The 19,829-nt window shown below is 51.9% G+C and overlaps 2 protein-coding genes across 11 annotated transcripts in view; one reads left to right on the top strand and one right to left on the bottom strand.

Annotated features, from left to right (window-relative positions):
- Window positions 1-19,829, bottom strand: part of ARSG (arylsulfatase G) — a 99,819-nt gene that overhangs the window by 72,652 nt on the left and 7,338 nt on the right. The gene's annotated exons all lie outside the window — the stretch shown is intronic.
- Window positions 111-18,666, top strand: SLC16A6 (solute carrier family 16 member 6). 4 transcript variants are annotated; one of them, XM_043446375.1, is made up of 6 exons: window positions 111-247; window positions 7,027-7,265; window positions 10,249-10,392; window positions 11,806-11,934; window positions 14,170-14,964; window positions 16,482-18,666. In XM_043446375.1, exons 2-6 carry the CDS (start codon window positions 7,034-7,036, stop codon window positions 16,730-16,732), a joined length of 1,551 nt encoding a protein of 516 aa, XP_043302310.1. In that variant the 5' UTR covers window positions 111-247; window positions 7,027-7,033; the 3' UTR covers window positions 16,733-18,666. The 4 variants fall into 4 exon arrangements, with proteins under 4 accessions (XP_043302310.1, XP_043302393.1, XP_043302441.1 ...); XM_043446458.1 differs by lacking the exon at window positions 111-247 and adding an exon at window positions 4,682-4,784; XM_043446285.1 differs by lacking the exon at window positions 111-247 and adding an exon at window positions 5,526-6,395.

Below are 19,829 nucleotides of genomic sequence, written 5' to 3'. Positions count from 1 at the left end.
GCTCGGCTCGGGCGCGGGCGCGGGCGGCGGGGCGGGGGGCGCGCGGCCCGGGGGCCCGAGGCGCGGGGGCGGGCGGGGGGCCGGGCGCCCGGGGCTCGCCCGCCGGAACCAACTTGCCATAGGCTGGGGCCCACGCCTTAGGGGTTAATCCTTTCTCGTGTTCCCCGAACTGCTTAAAAGGAGGGGGCGGCCCGGCCTCCGCCTTAATTGGGAGCCTTTGGTGTCTATTCTCCTCCCTCCTAACTTGGTGAGTTGGTTTTTATCATTTTACGTGTTTAAAAGTTTGATGGTGGGCTGTGGGTGATTTTGTGAAAATCTGTGTTCGGGGCTTTTGGGGGGCTAGTGTGGCCGGGAGTGGGGGAAGGTTGGAGGGAGGGAGAGGAAACCACTGAGCAGCTGAGCGTTTTGGAGACTGTGTTCCCCCGAATCCTCTCTGACAGTTCGTAAGGCTGGGGGCCCCGGGATGGCGCGCTGTCGCCGGTGTAGGCAGCCAAGAGTTGCCTGTCAGCGGCCCCGGAACAGAGGGTCCGGAAGACACCTAAAGGCAGATCTGGCCTTTGGGTGCCCCTGCTCCGCCCCGGCGAGGGTCTCCGGGCTGTCGGCAGCGGGGGGCGCCGCGCTGAGCCCGCTGCACGCATTTTCCGCATGAAGTTGTCCGCGCGTCACGGGAGCGAAATGTCAGAGGTACTGTCCCCAGGCTGGCGCGCACGCAGGGCGGCCCCAGAGGCAGCGCCGAGGAAAGTGGGGGTCCCGGCCTTCCCCCATCCGCCGCACACGCCGGGGCTGCCGACCCGGAGGCAGGCTCGACCCCCGACAGCCGCTCGCCTGCCCTGACCGGCAGGGCTGTCAGCGGACGGCTGGTCGCGCTCAACTTCCAAGGTCCCCAGGGCTGCCCACCACGGGGAAGCGCCCGGGGAGCGGAGCCGTGGCCAGGGAGGATGGTCTAGCGGAGGAAATGGGTTGCTTCCTTCTGGTTTTCTTTCCTGCCTTCTTTTTTAAACTTAGAGCCCCACTCTCCCCCAGCAGACAGGTGATAGAAGTTTGTTAGGGGGCACTGTAACTTATCACCAAACGCAAGGGCGGGGGGAGTGCGTCAGTCTCAGAAAAAGACTTCCCTGGAGCCAATGGGGCAGAACAAGCGGTGACAACTTGTCCACCTGGGCGCTGGTTTTGTATGCACAGTTTTAGACACTCCTGGGCAGCTCTTTCTGCACAGAGAGGTTTCTGCCCTGGGAATGGGATTTCTCGGTAATCTCATCATTTTGCAAATCATAGTAAGTGGATTAGGTGCAGGGTCTTGTTTGCAAAAAATAGTCGCAAGTGCTGTGCAGAGATCTTTAAGGGAGGAGTCTCCCCGCGTCCAAGCACCCATCCCAGCATCTGGTGGTGGGGACGGGGAACAATTCACCCTGCCTGGTGAATATAGAAATACTTCTTCTCTGAATTAAGGGAAGCCTGTCCAAGATAGAGTTCCAGTATGTAAATAAACAATGCAGCCAAGTGGAAAAGCTCTTCTCTCTTCATGAGAACCACTAACCCTGAGTTTTCCTTCTGTGGTTTCCCAAAAAGGACTTTCCTCACTGGAGCTCTGAGGAGGACACTTAAATTAGGGGCTCGGTGTCCGCATCACCGTCTTGTAAAAGGGGTGAACCAGTTTAGCCAATGATTCAGAGCAGTTGGGATGGCTGTCCAGGTTAGGCTTGGGTTGTTTTGTTTTTTTTTTTAAATAGATTATGGAGGTGAACTTCACCTAAATACAGACGGGCTCTGACTGCTAGGGCCGGAAACAACTTGTCGAAAGCTGTTCTCCAGGCTACGCCTTTAAGAAGGCTGGAGGCAGGCGGTGGCTCGGGAGGCTGCGCTCACACCAGCAGCACCTCTGCCCACCAGAGCCTGCATTTTGGACTTCACTCTGCTCGCACCCTGAACGAGCACCCTGCTGGTCCATCCCAGTCCAATATTTTGCATTCTTTATGCCTCCAGGGCCAAGCTTTTCTCGGGAAATCAAATCACAGAGAGATTCCCAGCTCTAGCAGCTTTCCAAGCCTTGGCAGAGGAGTCATTTATTTAAGATTAGATGACCAAATGCTCATAGGAAATCACTCCAAATGGCCCAGAGAGTTTTGTTCGTCCCCCTTCCTTTGGATGAACATTAGGGTGAGGGCGGGATGGCTGCCAGGAACCCCAGTTTGGAGTCTGAGCATCTTACCCTCCAGAGTAGCCGCGTCTCACCCCTGCTTTTAGAGGGTGAAACTTAGAGATGAAGTCATTTGCCCAGTTAATGGTAAACAGAAATTCAACAAATGCACAAGAGCCTCACAAAGGCAGACCTGTGGGCCTTGGGTCAAAGGGCTTAGAAACGAATTGAGAAAGATGAAAGGGTCATGTAGGGCCAGGCGGGGTCAGAGGCTATCAGAAGTGGAGGTTTCTAGAGGCAGGAAGGAGCTGAGATCATCCCTGTCTAGTTCAAGCACCCTGTTCACCTCTTGATACTGAAGATCAAGGAGCAGAGTGATTCTCCCCAGGCCACGGGGTCGCGGGACTGTATCCCCACACAGTCAACGAGTATCCCTTCCCATCAGAGAAATGTACCCGTAAAAGCAAACAGATATCACCATGTTCTGGAATTCTCAGAGCCTTTAAGCCCCAGGCCTTGGTCTCTGGCTCTGTTTGCAGAGGCTGACCCGTTTGTCACGCCGGCCGGCCTGCAGAGTGCATAGCAGCAGAGTCCGGGGAAGGTTTATTCTGCCAGCGGGGCTTTGGGGGGCACGAGCCATGCATCGCCTCAGGAGTGCCCCCAGGACACATACTTTGTTCAGTGAACTTTCATCAAGCACATACGATGTGCCCAGCACACTGCCCGGCACTGGGTCTGGAGCCGCAGCCGTGGGCCCTGTGGGCAAGGTGTCCCCGCTGTGTCCCGGCAGCCGGGCTGTGCCGTCACTGTTCTGTGTCATGAGCTCCAGAGCTCCACACAGCAGAGCGTAGGGTGCACTAGGATGATACAGGCGTAACACTGGGGGGTCATCTTCCCTTTAGGGTGACCCCAGTAATAATGAGGAGAGCTGTCCTCCCCAACCTGAAGAATGCAGGTGGAAGTTGCATCTGGCTTCAGGGGAGGAGCCTAGATATAAAACAAAGTTTGGGGAAAAAAAAAACAAACAGAGGCATCGAACAGCCAGGGGGAGCTCAGAGAGGAAACAGAAGGGAAGCAGCGGCCGCCATCCTGTAGCCAGCTGGCCCAGCACGGATCTCGCCAGCATCGACGCCTGTCCACCCACATCCGTGGGCATCGCCTGGCACTCACGCCTCCCTCCCAGCTCCCTGGGCACCCTGGGCCACCCGGTTTAACCTGAGGAGTCGTGAAATCGGGCACTAAAGGATCAGCTGCCAGAGCTGGGTGGAGCTTTAAAGAGTCCCAAAGCCAGCCTCCTCATTTGACTCGTGAGGCGCTCAGGCCCAGAGAGGTGCAGCAGCTTTCTCCAGGCCACACAGCAAAGGGGTGAGAGACAGAGAGATGGGCCCCCATGAGCAGAACCGAGCGCCGGCCGCACCCAGGGCCTTCTGAGAGGAGGCGGCCTCGGCTTTGTGCGGAGACTGCAGTCTGCTCCTGCTCCTCTAGTGAACGCGGGAGTCGACAGTCGTGTCCGACTCTTTGCTGCCCCTCGGACTGCAGCCCACCAGGCCCCTCTGTCCATGGGATTCTCCAGGCAAGAATACTGGAGTGGGTTGCCATTTCCTCCTCCAGGGGATCTTCCCGACCCAGGAATCGAACCCGGGTCTTCATTGCAGGCAGATTCTTTACCGGTTGAGCCCCCAGGGAAGCTGTGCTCCTCTGAGTACCACCCAGCTGAAGAGCGCGCCTCTGTCCTGCAGCAGCTACAGAGAGGTTCCTTTTGTCCCCCTGCGGCCTTTATCAATGTCAGCCCAATGTGTTTTTGTTCAGGTTGGCCTGAGCCCGCTATTAAAATGCTCAGATTTCCAGGGCCCCCTTCTGGGTCAGATCGTGCCCATGTGGCCTTGGACTTAGCCGCCACTGCTGGCCGGAAATGTGCCGAGTTCCAGAAGGACGCGGTTGAATGGTTTTAAGATGTGATGGGATTTTGGCCTTAAGGGTTTTTATCATTATCATCGGCACGCGCTGACGCGTGGAGGCAGAGGCCACCTCTGTGCTGTCACCGCCCCCCCCAGCGTAGGCCCAGGCACCTGGGGGGGTGCAGGGTACCTGGGGGGTCTGTAGGGACCCAGGCCCCAGCTTTTGTTTTCCGTGAGCTTATAACTTAGCTGAGCAAATAGGACAAGTGCGTACAAGTGGACAGCACCCCGTTTTTCAAGGATGCTTGTCCCACGAAGGGACCCCTAAGGTCGAGTGGGTCAGAGGAGGCCTCGTGGAGCAGGAGGACGCGATGGGGCCGCACCTCGTGGGCACCAGCTGTAGGGAGGGGGCCTCCCGCCTGGGGGGCGAGGCACGGCCACGGGCAAGGGGGCTGGAGGCTCCGAGGTGGAGGGGTCCAGGGTGGCCTGGCTGGCCAGCGAAGTCTTAGAAGAGGCAGCAGCAGCAGTGAGGCTGCAGAGGTCTGCGGACGGGGGTGGAGGGTAGGGGGTCCAGCTAGGAAGGACAAGGAACGTCAAGCTGGTCCCATGGATTCCGTCCTTCAGAAAGAGGAAAGTGCTGAAAAAGTCCAAGCAGAACGACGTCATGACGGTGCAGCATTTCAGCAAGATTAATCGTACCAGACACGTGGAGCCAGTTAAGACACCAGTGAAGGAGTCGGGCTTCCAAGGTGGAGCTCAAAGGAATGGCTGAGTCGGGGAACAAGAGGGGAGGGTGACGCGGCCTGTGGGCCCCCCGACACCCCTCCTCCCCTCCCGGGCTGACCACGGTGCCAAAGCCAACACTGGCGCAGCTAGGGTTGGCCAAGAAGCTCAGTCACACTTCCCATACCAGCTCACAGAGACCCGAACAAACTTTCTGGTCAGCCCGATACATTTTTTCCCCTTCTCAATCGTAACTACTCTTTCCCAGTACTCTTGGCGCGCCTCTGCCCAGCCGCCTCATCCTGGGGGTGAACTCAGAAAGCCTAAGGAAGGAGGAGGCCTGGGAACACCTCCACTGCTGGAGGGCTTGGGGTTCCCTGTGATAGCGGCTGCCTTCCACGCTGGAACGTGAAGAGGTCAGCTGGTCTGTGACCGTCGGCCTCCACCCCGAGCCACCGAATTCCCTGCGTCCCATCTTCCCCCTCCACTCTCAGGCATGACACGCGGACTCATCAAAACAGAGGCCTTTGCTGCAGGGAACATAAGCTTCTTAAAGTGCCGTGTGCCCTATTTTATGCAACCAAATAGCTAACAGTAAGAGGGTAAAATGCGTATATAGTCCTTTCAAAGTACCAGGCTGACGTGCTATCAATAGGCTGAACAAGATGAAATGAGGTCAGATTTGCTGCTTTGAAAGAGTCTTAGAGCAAATTCTGAATACTGGATCCTTGTATCAGAAACTGACAGTTACTCGCCAGGTGGAAGTTTGTCCTGTTACTTCTCCTTCGCCCTCCGTTAGCAATAAAACCCGCCTTAGTACCTGCGCTCCACCACTCAGGGCTAGGCTAGCTGTGCGTCCTCAAAGGGTTCTTAAACTCAAGGTGGTGTCGTTCAGCCTCGTAAGCCGTGTCCGAGTCTCTGCAGCCCCACGGACTGCAGCACGCCAGGCTTCCCTGTCCTTCACCATCTCCTGGAGTGCGCTGAAATTCATACCCACTGTATCAGTGACGCCATCCAACCGTCTCATCCTCTGTCAGCCCTTCTCCTCCTGACCTCAGTCCTTCCCAGCATCAGGGTCTTTTCCAATGAGTCAGATCTTCGTATCAGGTGGTCAAAGTATCGGAGCTTCAGCAGCAGTCCTTGCAGTGAACATTCAGGTTGACTGGTGGATTGCCATTAAGAGCTCAGAGACCACAGACTCTGATTCTTGTAGAAATTAACGTTTGGTTGGGCTAAAAACACACTTGACTGAAAGCGTACGTAACTGCAGAGGGTTTGAAACGCCCGTGTTTATGGGCTTCAGTCGCCTGCAGAAGCCTTTACACGCCCCTCCCTCCAGGACTAACTGGTGCGTCCCCTCAGTGGTGACACAGCACTCTCTGTTCTGATGTTTGTTGCGACTTGGATGGAAAAGCACAGTGAAGTCGAGGGTAACTGGGTTAAGCGCCCTGGCTGCCCAGACCCCCCGAGTTGGTGGTGCCTTGTTTGGCCATCACATCCTGGAGCGCTGGTCCTGTGTGGAGGAAGTCCAGCCCTCAGACACCACGGGTGACGCACCGTGAGGAGCTCGAGCGTGCTGAGCCGGCTCCCAGCAGACAGATGCCCGCGTTTCTATCTGCCCCACTCCGGCCCTGCAGGTGCGTCCGCACACGACCGCAGGCCCTGATGGGATGGGAGCAGGCAGCTCTGAAGGCACCGGCCAGATGCAGGGCGTCGCCCGCACGTGGCCCTGGAGGGTGGCCTGTGCGCCTCTTTTCCTGGGCTTCATTTCTGATCCACATTTCTTCGGTTCAGTTCGGTGACCAGTTATGGTCACCTAACTTGTCTTCGGGTTCACGGTCAGCATGGATGCCTTTCTTCATCCTCCAAAGTGCCTCTAAACATTCTGCCTGGGTTCTTTGTTTGGTTAGTTTTTCCCATTAACTGCCATAGCTTGGAACCTAATTTCCCCAAGGGCTCCATATACAACACAAAGATAGTTCGTTAGGTGACAACTAGCTAGCAAGGCAGAAGGATGGATGGATAGGTAGATGATGGAGACAGATGATGATAGATAATAGATGCCAGATACATAAATAAATGGACAGATATATAAATAGATGGGTAGATATTATTACTATTCAAAGACATTATCCTAACTGCACATGATTTAAATGTTCATTGACCTAAGAACTGTAGTAAGTAGCTCTTATCTGTGATGTCCAGTATTAGAATCATCTGCCCTCAGGCCATTGCTGGTCTAATCTTGGTTTAATTTTTTCTTTTCAGGTTAAGAATGTCCCATAAGAAATTGCAGCTTTGTTGTAGAGCCAATGTTTATACTCAAGTGCCTGATGGTGGATGGGGCTGGGTGGTGGCCGTTTCTTTTTTCTTCGTGGAAGTCTTCACCTACGGCATCATCAAGTCGTTCGGCGTCTTCTTCAGTGACTTAATGGACAGTTTCAGTGAGTCCAACAGCAGGATCTCGTGGGTCGTCTCCATCTGCGTGTTCGTCCTGACGTTCACAGGTTAGTGTCTCCCAGCTTCACGCCGTAGAGGCATGTGTGTCTCGGCAATTCGCCTAATTAGGTAAGCGAGGCTGAGGAAGACGGTCTGCTTGCCAGACTTGACTGCCGTCAGTTCAAGGCACACGTGTTAAGGGCCTCCTGTGCATGCTCTTAGGATCCTGTCGAGTATCCTGAGAACAACAGTAAACTCCAGTTCACTGGGAAGCTAGTCATTTCCTAAAGAAGAAACATCAAAAGGTCCTCAGCATCCCAAGCCCTGGTCTCGTAAAAACACGCTGAGGAAACAGGTGGAAACTGCAGGTGTGGCTACAGGCAGAAGAGAGATGGAATGTGTGCAAGGAGAGCATGAAAAATTACACATGTTGTCCAGAGGGGATGTTCTGAATTCCAAACACCTCTTTCCCTAAAGGAGTTCCCTTCCGGACTCCCAAATCCAGCAGCATCAGGTACAATACATTGTGGTGTAATTCTTAACATACTCACTCTCACTTCATCCCCTACAGACCTAGTAACATGACATAACTGTGAGGTCTCATGATGGTTCATCCACCTATCGGGACTACGGCAGGCTTTCCTGAGCAAGGACGGCCATTGAACTTACCCCTGACAGTTAACGGAGCTGAATTCACCTTCCTGAACTTTAGGTTCACATCCTGACATGGAGCTGTTACCTCTGAAGTTTTCTGAAGTGTCATTCGCTCAGTCGTATCTGACTCTCTGTGACCCCATGGACTATAGCCTGTCAGGCTCCTCTGTCCGTGGATTCTCCAGGCAAGAATACTGGAGTGGGTTGCCATTCCCTTCTCCAGGAGATCTTCCTGACACAGGGGTCAAACCCAGGTCTCCTGCACTGCAGGCAGATTCTCTGCCATCTGAGCTGCCAGGGAAGCCCGAGCGTGTCTAAGTGTACTGTTTTCTGCCCCGCACTGCCTGCACAAGGCAGTTCCACTGTTCTCTGCTGAAGTCAGACTTTCTCCCATTGGTCCTGACACCGTCTCCTACACGTTTCATGGAAGCACTCCTAGTTCCGGTGTGAAGATTAAGATAATTTCCTAATTGGCTGTTTACTTTCTTGGAAAGATAACTTACATGAACTAGAACCAAAATTTTACATTTGGTAACCGAAATAAGAAAATTCCAAAGTTGAACTTTTAGCCCTTTTCTAACCAAAGATAATATAGTCAACAAGAAATACCCAGTTAATACTATCATACCAAAGATCACTGTTCTTGTTTAACTGTAATTGATTCACTGACTCATTGATTTGGCCACGCTGGGTCTTAGTTGCAGCATGTGGGCTCTAGTTCCCTGACCAGGGATCGAACCTGGACCCCCCATGTTGCGAGTGCAATTTCTTAGCCTCTGACCTACCAAGGAAGTCCCAGAAGATAATTGTTCTAAATGCCGTTACGTTATTGTTGTTCAGTCACTAAGTCATAGCCAACTCTCTGCGACCCCAGAGAGCAGAGAAGCAGCAGGCCAGGCTTCTCTTTCTCTGTCCGTCACCATCTCCCAGAACTTGCTCAAATTCATGTCCATTGAGTTGGTGATGCCATCCAACCATCTCATCCTCCATCGTCTACTTCTCCTCCCGCCCTCAATCTTTCCCAGCATCAGGGTCTTTTCCAATGAGTCAGCTGTTCGCCTCAGGTGGCCAAAGTATTGGAGTTTCAGTTTCAGTCCTTCCAATGAATATTCAGGGTTGATTTCCTTTAGGATGGACTGCTTTGATCTCCTCACTGTCCAAGGGATTCTCAAAAGTCTTCTCCAGAACCATAATTGGAAAGCTGAAAGCATCAGTTCTTCAGCGCTCAGGCTTCTTTATGGTCCAGCTCTCACATTTGTACATGACTCCTGGGAAAACCAGAGCTTTGACTAGATGGACTTAAACAGAATGCTTTCATCCTGGTCGCTAATGCCTGAGTCTGCGCACTGCCTAAAAATGGCCCACGTGATTTCATTATTCACTACATTAACTTAACATATGAGCTGATGCTCTACCAACGTTGAGAGATACGTACGCCCAACCTCAGCAACACGGAGTCCTTTTTTGGTTGTTTTGCTCTTTCTGTCCAGCATGCACCACATTGTTCTTCCTCCCTCCAACTCTGGCGGGTCCCTTGTACTCAGGGGGTAGCAGTGGTAGGCTAAGTAACATATAACTAGGAAACTTATTTTCCAGACTTAAATGTCCTGGGGGACAGAGTGCGTAGAAGCTAAGCCAACTGTAACGCGTCAGCCACTTTGAATTATCCGTCCCACAGCTAGCCTGCTTCTGCTATGCATAACAGAACCCACCATGCTTTCATACCGTTTGCAAAAGAGTCAAGTGGGAATTTGACCCTAAATGGAGCCGTGTTCAAAAGAATCCAAAGCAATGAGTATAGGAACAAAAGAAGTGACATACAGTCATAGGAAATCCCATGTTTATTCCAGAATAACATAAATGTAATACATGTCCAGTTTCATAGGGGCTCCTGGTGGGTCAGAGTCTGTCATCTAAGAAGATGGATGTAAGTTTTAGACTGGGAATCTGGCTTTTTCTTTGAGGAGCCCCCAAAAGAGATCTTAGAGGATGGGATCTTACGACGGACTTAAAGGCACAGAGAACAGACTTGGGGTTCCCAGGGCGGGAAGGAGGGAATGTGGGGTAAGCCAGGGAAACAGGCGTGTGCAGGACGGATGAAGAGCCAGGGCCTCCTGTACAGCACAGGGACCTGTATTCGGGAGCCCGTGAGAAACCTTCGTGGAGTGGACTCCCTGTGGTCCAGTGTTAGGACTCTGAGGCTTCACTCCCGGGGGCCTGGGTTCAATCCCTGATGGGGAACTAAGATCCCACCAGCTGCAGTGCAGCCAAAAATTTGTGTAACTGAGTCACTTTGTTGCAAGTCAACTACACTTCAGTAACAAGTTAAAAAGACAGACTCCCGGGGAGGCTGAGGCTGATGCCTGGGAGCTGAGGCCCGTCCGCTCTCCTCTGCAGCCCCCGTCTCCACCGTCCTGAGCAGCCGGTTTGGACACCGCCTGGTGGTGATGCTGGGCGGCCTGCTGGTCAGCGCGGGCATGGTGACGGCCGCCTTCTCGCAGAAGGTCTACCACATGTACATCGCCATCGGCGTCGTCTCTGGTGAGCGTCTCCCGGGCTGGTACCGTGTCCAGAGACGGTGTGGAGAATGAGCAGTGGGGAAGGAGGGGCTTGGGTCCATCGCGTGTTTCCTCCTCCCGTCCTCTTTTCTCTCTAAAATGAAGGCTCGCCCACGTCTGTGCCTCTGAACGGGGCTCCTCTTCCCAACGCCCAGGACTTTCTGTCTGATGTTGTTTTAATATTTACCGATGAGAAAGAGAACTTCTCTTTCGCAAGAGTTTGCAGGCACAAGACGTCCTTTTCACAAAATAAGGTTTGAATTTCTTTAACCAGCATTTCCCAAGTCTGGCTGTGAGAAGTCTGAGCTGTAGGGGAGGGGCCAGTGCTGGACTGAGGGGTCTGAGAAAACTTTTTCCCTTTTGAAGGAGTCTGTACAGAAGTCACAGATTTTATATATATATATATACACACACACACACACACACACACGTAACTGTATATATATCATAACTATATATAAAAAACTCCATAACTCTATATATAACTCTCTATAACTATCTATGTATATATAAAACTCTCTATATATGTGTAACTGTATGTAACTATATATATATATAACTAAATACACACATACATACATGTATATATTTGGAAAACTTTTTCCCTTTCACAGGAGCCCACATATTACTCACAGATTATGTATAATTATCCCTGTATATATACACATGGGCTTCCCCAGTGGCTCAGTAGTAAACAGTCTGCCTGAGTGCAGGAGACACCAGAGACGCAGGTTTGATCCCTGGGTTGGGAAGATCCCCTGGAGAAGGAAACGGCAACCCACTCCAGTATTCTTGCCTGGGAAATCCCATGGACAGAGGCGCCTGGCAGGCTACAGTCTAAGGGGTTGAAAAGAGTCAGACCGAGTGACTGAACACACACATATATATACATAATTCTCTCTATATAACTAAATACATGCACATATATGTGGAAAACTTCCTTTTCAATGGAGTCCATACATTACTCAGATTATATATAACTATATATATATGTACATAGTTAAGATTTGCAGACTTTTCCCATATTTCTGCACATACAAAAACTCATTTATTTCCAAATAGAAGCCTTATGTAAAAACTATGTTTGATAAGGGTTCTGTGCATTGTGGATTATATAAATCTGGGGGGGAAACTGCAGAAAAGTAGGGGGAAAAAAAAATCCCATGAAACAGATTTTTCTGTTCCTTTTTTTTTTTACAACAAGTTTCCCAAAACAGCTCTTGCAGTTTTTCCAGACCTCTGATGAAACCTGCTTTTCTTTGCTCCAGAATGAATTTCTGGGCTCCCTGAATGTAATCATTTCTAAAATAAGCGCCCAAATCCCAGCTCTTTGAACGCACGCCTCGGGCATCAGCCGCCATGTGGTTCTCACTGTCCTGTCGATGTCCCATCACAGGCCTGGGGTTCTGCTTCAGCTTTCTGCCGACTGTCACCATCCTGTCTCAGTACTTTGACAAGAGGCGCTCCGTGGTCACGGCGGTTGCTTCCACAGGAGAATGTTTCGCTATGTTTGCTTTTGCGCCAGGTAAGTGGACGACCAAAGTGTGCGTGTCCATGTGAGCTGGCTCTTGCTCTAGATCGGGCAGAAGGAAAGGTTGTGTCTTCTCTGGTCAGGCACCTTTTCAGGATCTATCCTCCCTTACCCCCATTTTAGGAGTTCAAACATTTTAATACTCATCCAAGTTTACATAAATAGGAAGCTCTGTGTGTGCATGTGTGTGCATGCACATGCGTGTGCTCAGTCGCCCTGTCATGTCCAACTCCTTGCAACCCCATAGGAAGATACACGGCATATATTCAGCGAGGAAGCTTGAACCATCCATTCCAAAATAGATTTGGGGACTGCTCATACTGTTCTATTTCTCTCCTTGGTCAAAAGAGCCATATTCGGTGCAGATTTAAATTGTGCTGGTAAAGTCGAGTTCATTAGCTGTGTGTGGATGATCTCATGGGGAATCCCCTGGTTTATTTCCCTCTCTCACTGTGAACTTGTGAATCTCACTAGCCAGTGGCAGAGAAATCACCTTGGAGACCTGGATTCGCCTCTGTTCTTTGGTGAATGTGTCCGTGAGTGGCGGTGGAATTGAAAGGAGATGTAGTATTTCGGGGTGATATGTCACGTCTGAAGCTTTTCAGATAGTTCAGAAGAATTAATGTATGCGTGCCTGTAAATATGCAGACAGAAAGCTGTTCATTGTTGAATTTCGGTGATGGCAGGCATATGGGTGTCACTCTCTGCACTTTTCTGTTGGTTTGAAATGTTTCAGAATAAAACCTTGAGGGAACAGTCAGTGGCCTGCGAATCCCCTGAAGGTGGTAACTGCATCTGGGTCGGCTTTACTCCATAGCTCATCCCTGGCACCTGGCGGGCAGGCACCAAGGAATGTTAGATGGAGAAAAGGAAACCAGTTATTGCCAGAGGAAGGTCAAAAGCACTTGAAAATACCCAAGCCTGAAAGTTTGCAATTCTGAGTTTTCCACATTAACGGGGGAAAGAGGTGGGAGCAAAAAAATGCTGAAGAAGTAAATGGAGCCGCCTGGCCCGGAAGACGGGACTGTCTCGCTAAGCCCGTCTTCTTCGTCACCACAACTCTTAAACCGGACGGTCAGCTCTCACAGAGTGAGAATCAGGTGAAGCGAAATTCTCAGGAACATCGTTTCACCTTCTGGGATGATGACGAAGATACTTGGAATCTTGTGGGGCCTGTTTATCCTCTAGTCACTGGGGAGCTTGAAGCCTCCTTCGGCCTGACTCCCTCTCCCCATGCCAGGGTCCCCCCCTGGCCTCCAGGGTGCCTCTAGGCTGGCAGGAAGGTAGGCAGAGCATCCCACAGACTAGAAAGCGGAAAACGACATCAACACAGCTACTGACAACCCTGGACGGTGTTCACACAGTAACTGTTAATTCCGGGATAATCCTATGAGCTTTCCGATTCTTAGTTGATTTTCTCCTTCGTCTCTTACTGCTGAGAGCTGAACGAGTGGCTGGAGAGGGATCCAGCTCAAAGGGTGGAAGTTCTGTTTTGAAAAAGACCAGAGAGTCAGTAGTCAGGCTTCCCGGACACAAGTCCTTGTCACCTCTGTGGGGACGGCACAGGGGCATCTCAGACGCCGCTGAAGAATGCTCCCAGCTGTGTTCCGGTCGAGGTCTATGACCCAAGACGGGCCAGGGGCCCACTTTGCGTGCACCCTCATGTGGGTCACAAGCTTTGTTCATTTCTTGTGCCCCTGCTTGGAGGAAGGCACCCCCAAAGCTCCCTTGGAAGCCTGGGCTGAAAATGTTTGTTCCATCTTGTCCTGATACATCTTCCTCCTCCTCGAGTCCTAGAAGCCCCCAGGAATAAAGCATGTCAGGTCATCTTTCTTGCTGTGCTGGGTCTTCAAGGCCGCGTTGGCTGTGTCGAGCGAGGGCTGCTCTCGAGTTGCGGTTCGAGGGCTTCTCCCTGCAGTGGCTTTTCTTGTTGTGGAGCTCGGGCTCTGAGGCTCTCAGCCTGCAGGAGTCGCAGCTCGTGGGCTCAGCAGTCATGGCGCATGGCCTTAAGTCGCTCCTGGGCGGGTGGGGTCTTCCCGGAGCGGGGACCCAACTCGGGTCCCCTGCAGTGGCAGGCGATTCTTTGTCCTGGAGCCACCGCAGAAGTCCCAGCTGAGCCGTTACTGTTCCATTAGCCCCTCATCTGCAGCTGTCTGCCTTCCGCTCTCCCCGCCCCGAGTCCCCTTCTGACCTTGGTTTTCTTTCTGCTTCGCCGCCCGCCCCCTGCAGCCATCACGGCCCTGAAGGAGACCGTCGGCTGGAGGTACAGCATGCTCTTCGTGGGGCTCCTGCAACTCAACCTCGTGGTCTGCGGCGCGCTGCTCAGACCAATCGTCATCGTCGGCACACCGGGGACCCCCAAGACCCCCGCCCCCGAGCACCGGAAGGAAGCGCAGTACATGTTGGAGAACGAGAAGACCCGCACCTCCATCGACTCCATCGACTCAGGAGTAGAGCTCACTACCTCACCGAAGAACGCGCCTGGCCACCCGGCCGGGGCGGTGGAGCCCGCGGCCGAGGTGCAGGCCCGCGGCCGGCCCGGCGCCCCGCTGCTGGACTTCTCCGTGCTGACTGAGAGGAGCTTCATCTGCTACACGCTCTTCGGGCTCTTCGTGACGCTGGGCTTCTTCGCCCCGTCCCTGTACATCATCCCGCTGGGGCTCAGCCTCGGCCTGGACCGCGACCGCGCGGCCCTGCTGCTCTGCGCCATGGCCGTGGCGGAGGTGTTCGGCCGCATTGGGGCGGGGCTGGTCCTCAACCGGGAGCCCATCCGCAAGGTCTACATCGAGCTCGTCTGCGTCGTCCTGCTGGCCCTGTCCCTGCTCACCTTCACGTTCGCCACGGGCTTCTGGGGCCTCCTGGCCTGCAGCGTCTTCTCGGGGGCCATGATCGGGACCGTGGCGGGCACCCACATCCCGCTGCTCGCCGAGGACGACGTCGTGGGCATCCAGAAGATGTCGTCGGCCGCCGGAGTCTACGTCTTCTTCCAGAGCATCTCGGGGCTGGCCGGACCCCCTCTTGCAGGTGAGCTGTGTACACAAAGGAGCACCCTTGTGGGCTAAGCTTCCCCCCTCTTTTCTACGATGGTTTACCCCAGGATACTGGCTGCGGTTCCCTGTGCCCCGCAGCAGGACCCGGGGTCAACCCATCCCACACGTACTCCTCCGCGCCTGCCGACGCCCGGTCCGTGCCGCCGCATCCCCCCAGCCCCCGCGCCCCTCCTCCTCGCCGGTCTGTCCTCTCTGAGTCCGCTCCTGTTCCGTAGGTGCTCTCACCTCTGGCACAGCTGAGATTCCACACACAAGGGCACTGTCCTGTTACGAATCGTGCGAGCTTCCTATTCAAGTCGAAAGAAAAACAGCCTCTATTGATCTTGATACTTGCGGAGAATTTTAGAGGTGTCAGGATGGATGGTATCTGAGCCACCTCTCTTGATTTACTGTGAGGAAGTGAACCCCGGGGCCTGTCAGCCTGCAGCCCGAGGGGGCATCGGCGCCCGGGTCGGGAGGCACTGGGCCTGCAGCCCGAGGGGGGATCGGCGCCCGGGTCGGGAGGCACTGGGCCTGCAGCCCGAGGGGGCATCGGCACTCGGGTCGGGAGGCACTGGGCCTGCAGCCCGAGGGGGCATCGGCGCCCGGGTCGGGAGGGACTGGGTCTGCAGCCCGAGCCGCCTCAGCATTTGCTGCCGGGTCGCCTGGTGAGACGCTTGGCGGGGGACACAGGGATTTCTGACCTCGTTACACTCTGACTTTTTGGAAAACAGGACTGAGGGGCTTCTGTAAGCCAGCATCCCTTCGGGGCATAGCTTTTAGGGAACTGAACGCAGAGCAGCACTCTGCGGATACTCCACTCACTGGTCACTTCGGAACATTTCCTAGTAGGAAGGATGTTTTATATCTTGTGTGCTAAGTCTCTCAGTCATGTCCGACTCTTTCCGACCCCGTGGACTGTAGCCCGCCAGGCTCCTCTGTCCGTGGGATTCTCCCGGCAAGAATACGGGAGTGGGTTGCCATGCCCTCCTCCAGGGAATCTTCCCAACCCAGGGATGGAACCCCAGGTCTCTTATATCTCCTGCATTGACAGGAGGGGTCTTTACCACTAGCGCCACCTGGGAAGCCCCGTTTTATATCTTGGGCTGGAAACAAGTCCTTGAGGTTACTATGATTACACATCTTCTTATTACCCCAGTGACCTGAGGTGGACCAGGGTGAAGATCAGAGAGCTCTTTCCTTTCAGGAGAGGATGTCAGCTTTCTTTCCAAGGAAATGAACATCTCCCTGATCGCATGTTCTAGATTCTAGATCAGAACAGACCCGCCCACAAAGAACATACAAAGTGACAGAATTCTCTCAGGTGCTTGGGGGTGGGGGGGTCCTGCCTGCGTCTCCTCTCCTGTCTAGAAAACACTCCCACCTTCCAAGCTCTTTTTTTCTTAAAGAAGCCAGACAGAAGCAGGAAGGCAGCGAGCCGAGAGGGGGCTGAGGCTGGGGGAGCCTGGGGCGGGGCGGGGTCTGCGTGGCTAACGTCCGCTGCCCCCGCAGGTCTGCTGGTGGACCAGAGCAGGATCTACAGCAGAGCCTTCTACTCCTGCGCGGCCGGGATGGCGGTGGCCGCCGTGTGCCTCGCCCTCGTGAGACCCTGCAAGCGGGGGCTATGCCGCCGGCCCCGAGCCCGGGAGGGCACGGCCGAGGGTCCCCGCGGGAAAGTGTTGCAGGACATCCCCGAAGACTTTCTGGAGATGGACCTGGGAAAGACGGAGCACAGAGCCCCTGCGGGGACGGAGCCCGTCTGACACCCGCGTCCGGAGCGTCCGGGGCTGGGGAGGACCTGCGGTGGGGGCCGGCGGCAGGGCGGCGCACCACCCGCCCGCCTTCCGAGTGCACTTCAAAGGGAATGTATGCGTGAACCACTACCAACATCCTTCTTGTTTTCTTCTTTAAGTTTTCTTTTTTGCTTGTTTTTTATGCCAAAACAAAAACGGTGGAACACCTTTTTGTACATCAGCCTGGCTGGATTCAGTAGCAACACAAAGACACACAGGAGGAGTCTGGGTTACATTCCAGCTTTAAAATAGGGACATGAATTGGCAAAGTGGTTTGAAGAGCTCTCACATTTGATAAGCTACTATCGTAGAAAATGACATCTGGCCCAGGCCACTGAAATGAAATCGGCCACTCGAAACAAAAAAACAACTTACATCATTTAAAAATTCCTCATTTTCAGAACTATGAAAAAATTGTTTAAAATCCCTTGAAAAATTCTAAAAAAAAAAAAAAATATGAGGTTTCCATTAACACATTAGGGCCTCTGAATTTTCCAGATATTCCATGGAAACAAAGTACAATTTAAGACCAAACCTTTGGCCAGTAAATGGAAATGTTTTAAAATATACGTAACTTGAACTTCAGAAATGTGAAGATGACCACTTCTTTGTACGGCCAGTCATTTACCAGAAGCATTTTAATACAGAACACACAGCGTGGCATTCAGAAATGAATTTCCTATTGCTTTTTAATTATTCAGAAATATGTGATTGTTGTGTCTTTAATTTAAACCACTATTTATTATTAAGTTATTCTAGAATGAATAAAATAATCAAAAGAAAGAAAGTCTGAGACATAAGCAGAATTTTTACCTCCTTTCTGCAATCCTTGACACGCCTCTTAATTCGTAAAGTTACTCTCTAAAAGGCCAAGTTGTAAGGATTCTTCACTTTAATGGCAATGGTGTGTGATTTAAAGGGGAGGGGGGGATGAACAGCAAATCGCCTTAGCTTTTTTAAATGACTTGTTTTATCACCTAAGAATACTTGAGCATCTCATTGTATCAGAATTATATCTCATTGAATTGTTGAAACATTCGCTTTTTCACGACCTCAGCGTTGCAGCGTTTCTGTGCCTCGCACGGGGCAGCAGACGCGCTTGTCTCGCCGCGTGAGCTGCGTCCTAGAGCGCGTGGCTGCTGCGTGTTGCGGGGTCTCCAGGTGAGCCGGCCGCTGGCTTTCTCGGCGTCACACTACACGGACCGCATTTCTCATGTGCACTTTTTTTTTTTTCTGTAAAAGGGCAGGTTATGAGGGGAACAGGTGGGCTGTGTACTCATGTGTCCTGAATCTCACTCTGCAGGTGATGGTCAGAACCGCTGCCCCATCTTTACTCATTTTACTGTTCATTTTTGACAACTCAGGGGGAAAAAAAATTTAGCAAGCCTAGTTTGGTTCCAGGTACACACAAGCTTGAATGTTTCTCTGCACTGAAATGAAAGTGGCATAGTTCACCACTGCCTGCTACATTTTTGTATAGCGTTGGGTCAGCCATAGAAATAGGACAATCTGTAGACTCTGGGGAGGGCAGGGAGGAGGCCGGAGTGTCCGTCAAAGACAGACACAGCTGGGACGAGGCAGGCGGGGCAGATGTCACTGCCCGGAGGGGCTCGCAGCTTGTGGCACGTTTGCAGGCTTCATGACTTCAGCACTTTACTACATTTTTTACTATGAATGTTCGATACAATTTAATATTTATAACTGGTTTCAGAGCAATCTGCTCAAGACGTCCATTCTGTTAAGTGCATGGGAAAAAAAAAAATGTATGCCAATTTCAGTATGTCAGTAATCGAGGTTTTTACATGTTTGGAAGAAAATGAAAACAGGATTGCTGATTTGTTCTGTATTCTGTGACATTCTGGTACTTCTAGATTTGCAATAAATGTATGGCTTTTTTATTTAGAGGGAGTGGTTCGTTTTCCATTGACACCTCAGCGTGCGTTGTTGGGTCCAACAAAGGTTTTAAAAACTCAGGGAGGATGTATTTAACATTTTTCAAACCTTTTCTACAAAATCTTTTAACTGTACTAGAGACACATAAATGGTTCTAAGATGTGTTTGTTGAATGTCATTATTTCATAAATGAACAACGAATGAATGAAATGACCCAGTGACCACAGAATGATAGCTAAGCCCATCAAAAGCAACAAGTGAAAACTGGGACTTCCCTGGTGGTCCAGTAGCTAGGACTCCGAGCTCCCAATGCAAGGGGCCCAGGTTCAATCCCTGGTCAGGGAAATAGATACCACATGCTGCAATTAAGAGTTTGAATGTTGGAACTAAAGATTCTGCATGCCCCAACCAAGAACTAGTGCAACCAAATAAATATTAAAAAAAGACAGGAAAACAAAAAACTAGTAACTGTAAATAGTTCAGACTAACCATACGTAGTTACAGAACAGGCCTAAGAACCACTCTAATCTGTCAGGAAACAGCATGACCTCTGCACGTCAGGGGTCCATGAAAACTTTCTGTTAAATTCCAGACAGGAACTACTGAAGGCTTTGCGGGCCCCACAGGCTCAGTCACAGCTACTCAGCTCTGCCTCTGCAGGGCAAGAAGAGCCACAGACAAAATGTAAATGAATGAGCATGGCTGCCTCAATAAAAGCCAATTCGTGTGAAAGAGACACGTGGACCCCAGAGTTCACTGCAGCACTGTTTACAGTAACTAGGACACGGAAGCAACCCAGATCGGCAGACGAGTGGCTAAGGAAGATGTGGTACATATACACAACGGAATATTACTCAGCTATAAAAAGGAACACATCTGAGTCAGTTCTAATGAGGTGGATGAATCTGGAGCCTATTACACAGTGAAGTCAGAGAAACACCAATACAGTGTATTAACGCAAATGGATAGAATTTAGAAAATCGGTAACAATGATCCTATTTGCGAGACAGCTAAAGAGACACAGATGTAAGGAATAGACTTTGGGACTCGGGGAGAAGGTGAGAGTGGGACAATTTGAGAGAACAGCAATTGAAACATGTTTATTCCCATATGTAAAATAGATGACCAGTGCAAGTCTGATGCATGAAGCAGGGCACAGCCTCTGGGACAACCT

This window comes from Cervus canadensis, chromosome 1, assembly GCF_019320065.1.
Source record: "Cervus canadensis isolate Bull #8, Minnesota chromosome 1, ASM1932006v1, whole genome shotgun sequence".
NCBI classification, from domain to species: Eukaryota; Metazoa; Chordata; class Mammalia; order Artiodactyla; family Cervidae; genus Cervus; species Cervus canadensis.
This window is presented reverse-complemented; position numbering and strand designations above follow the sequence as displayed.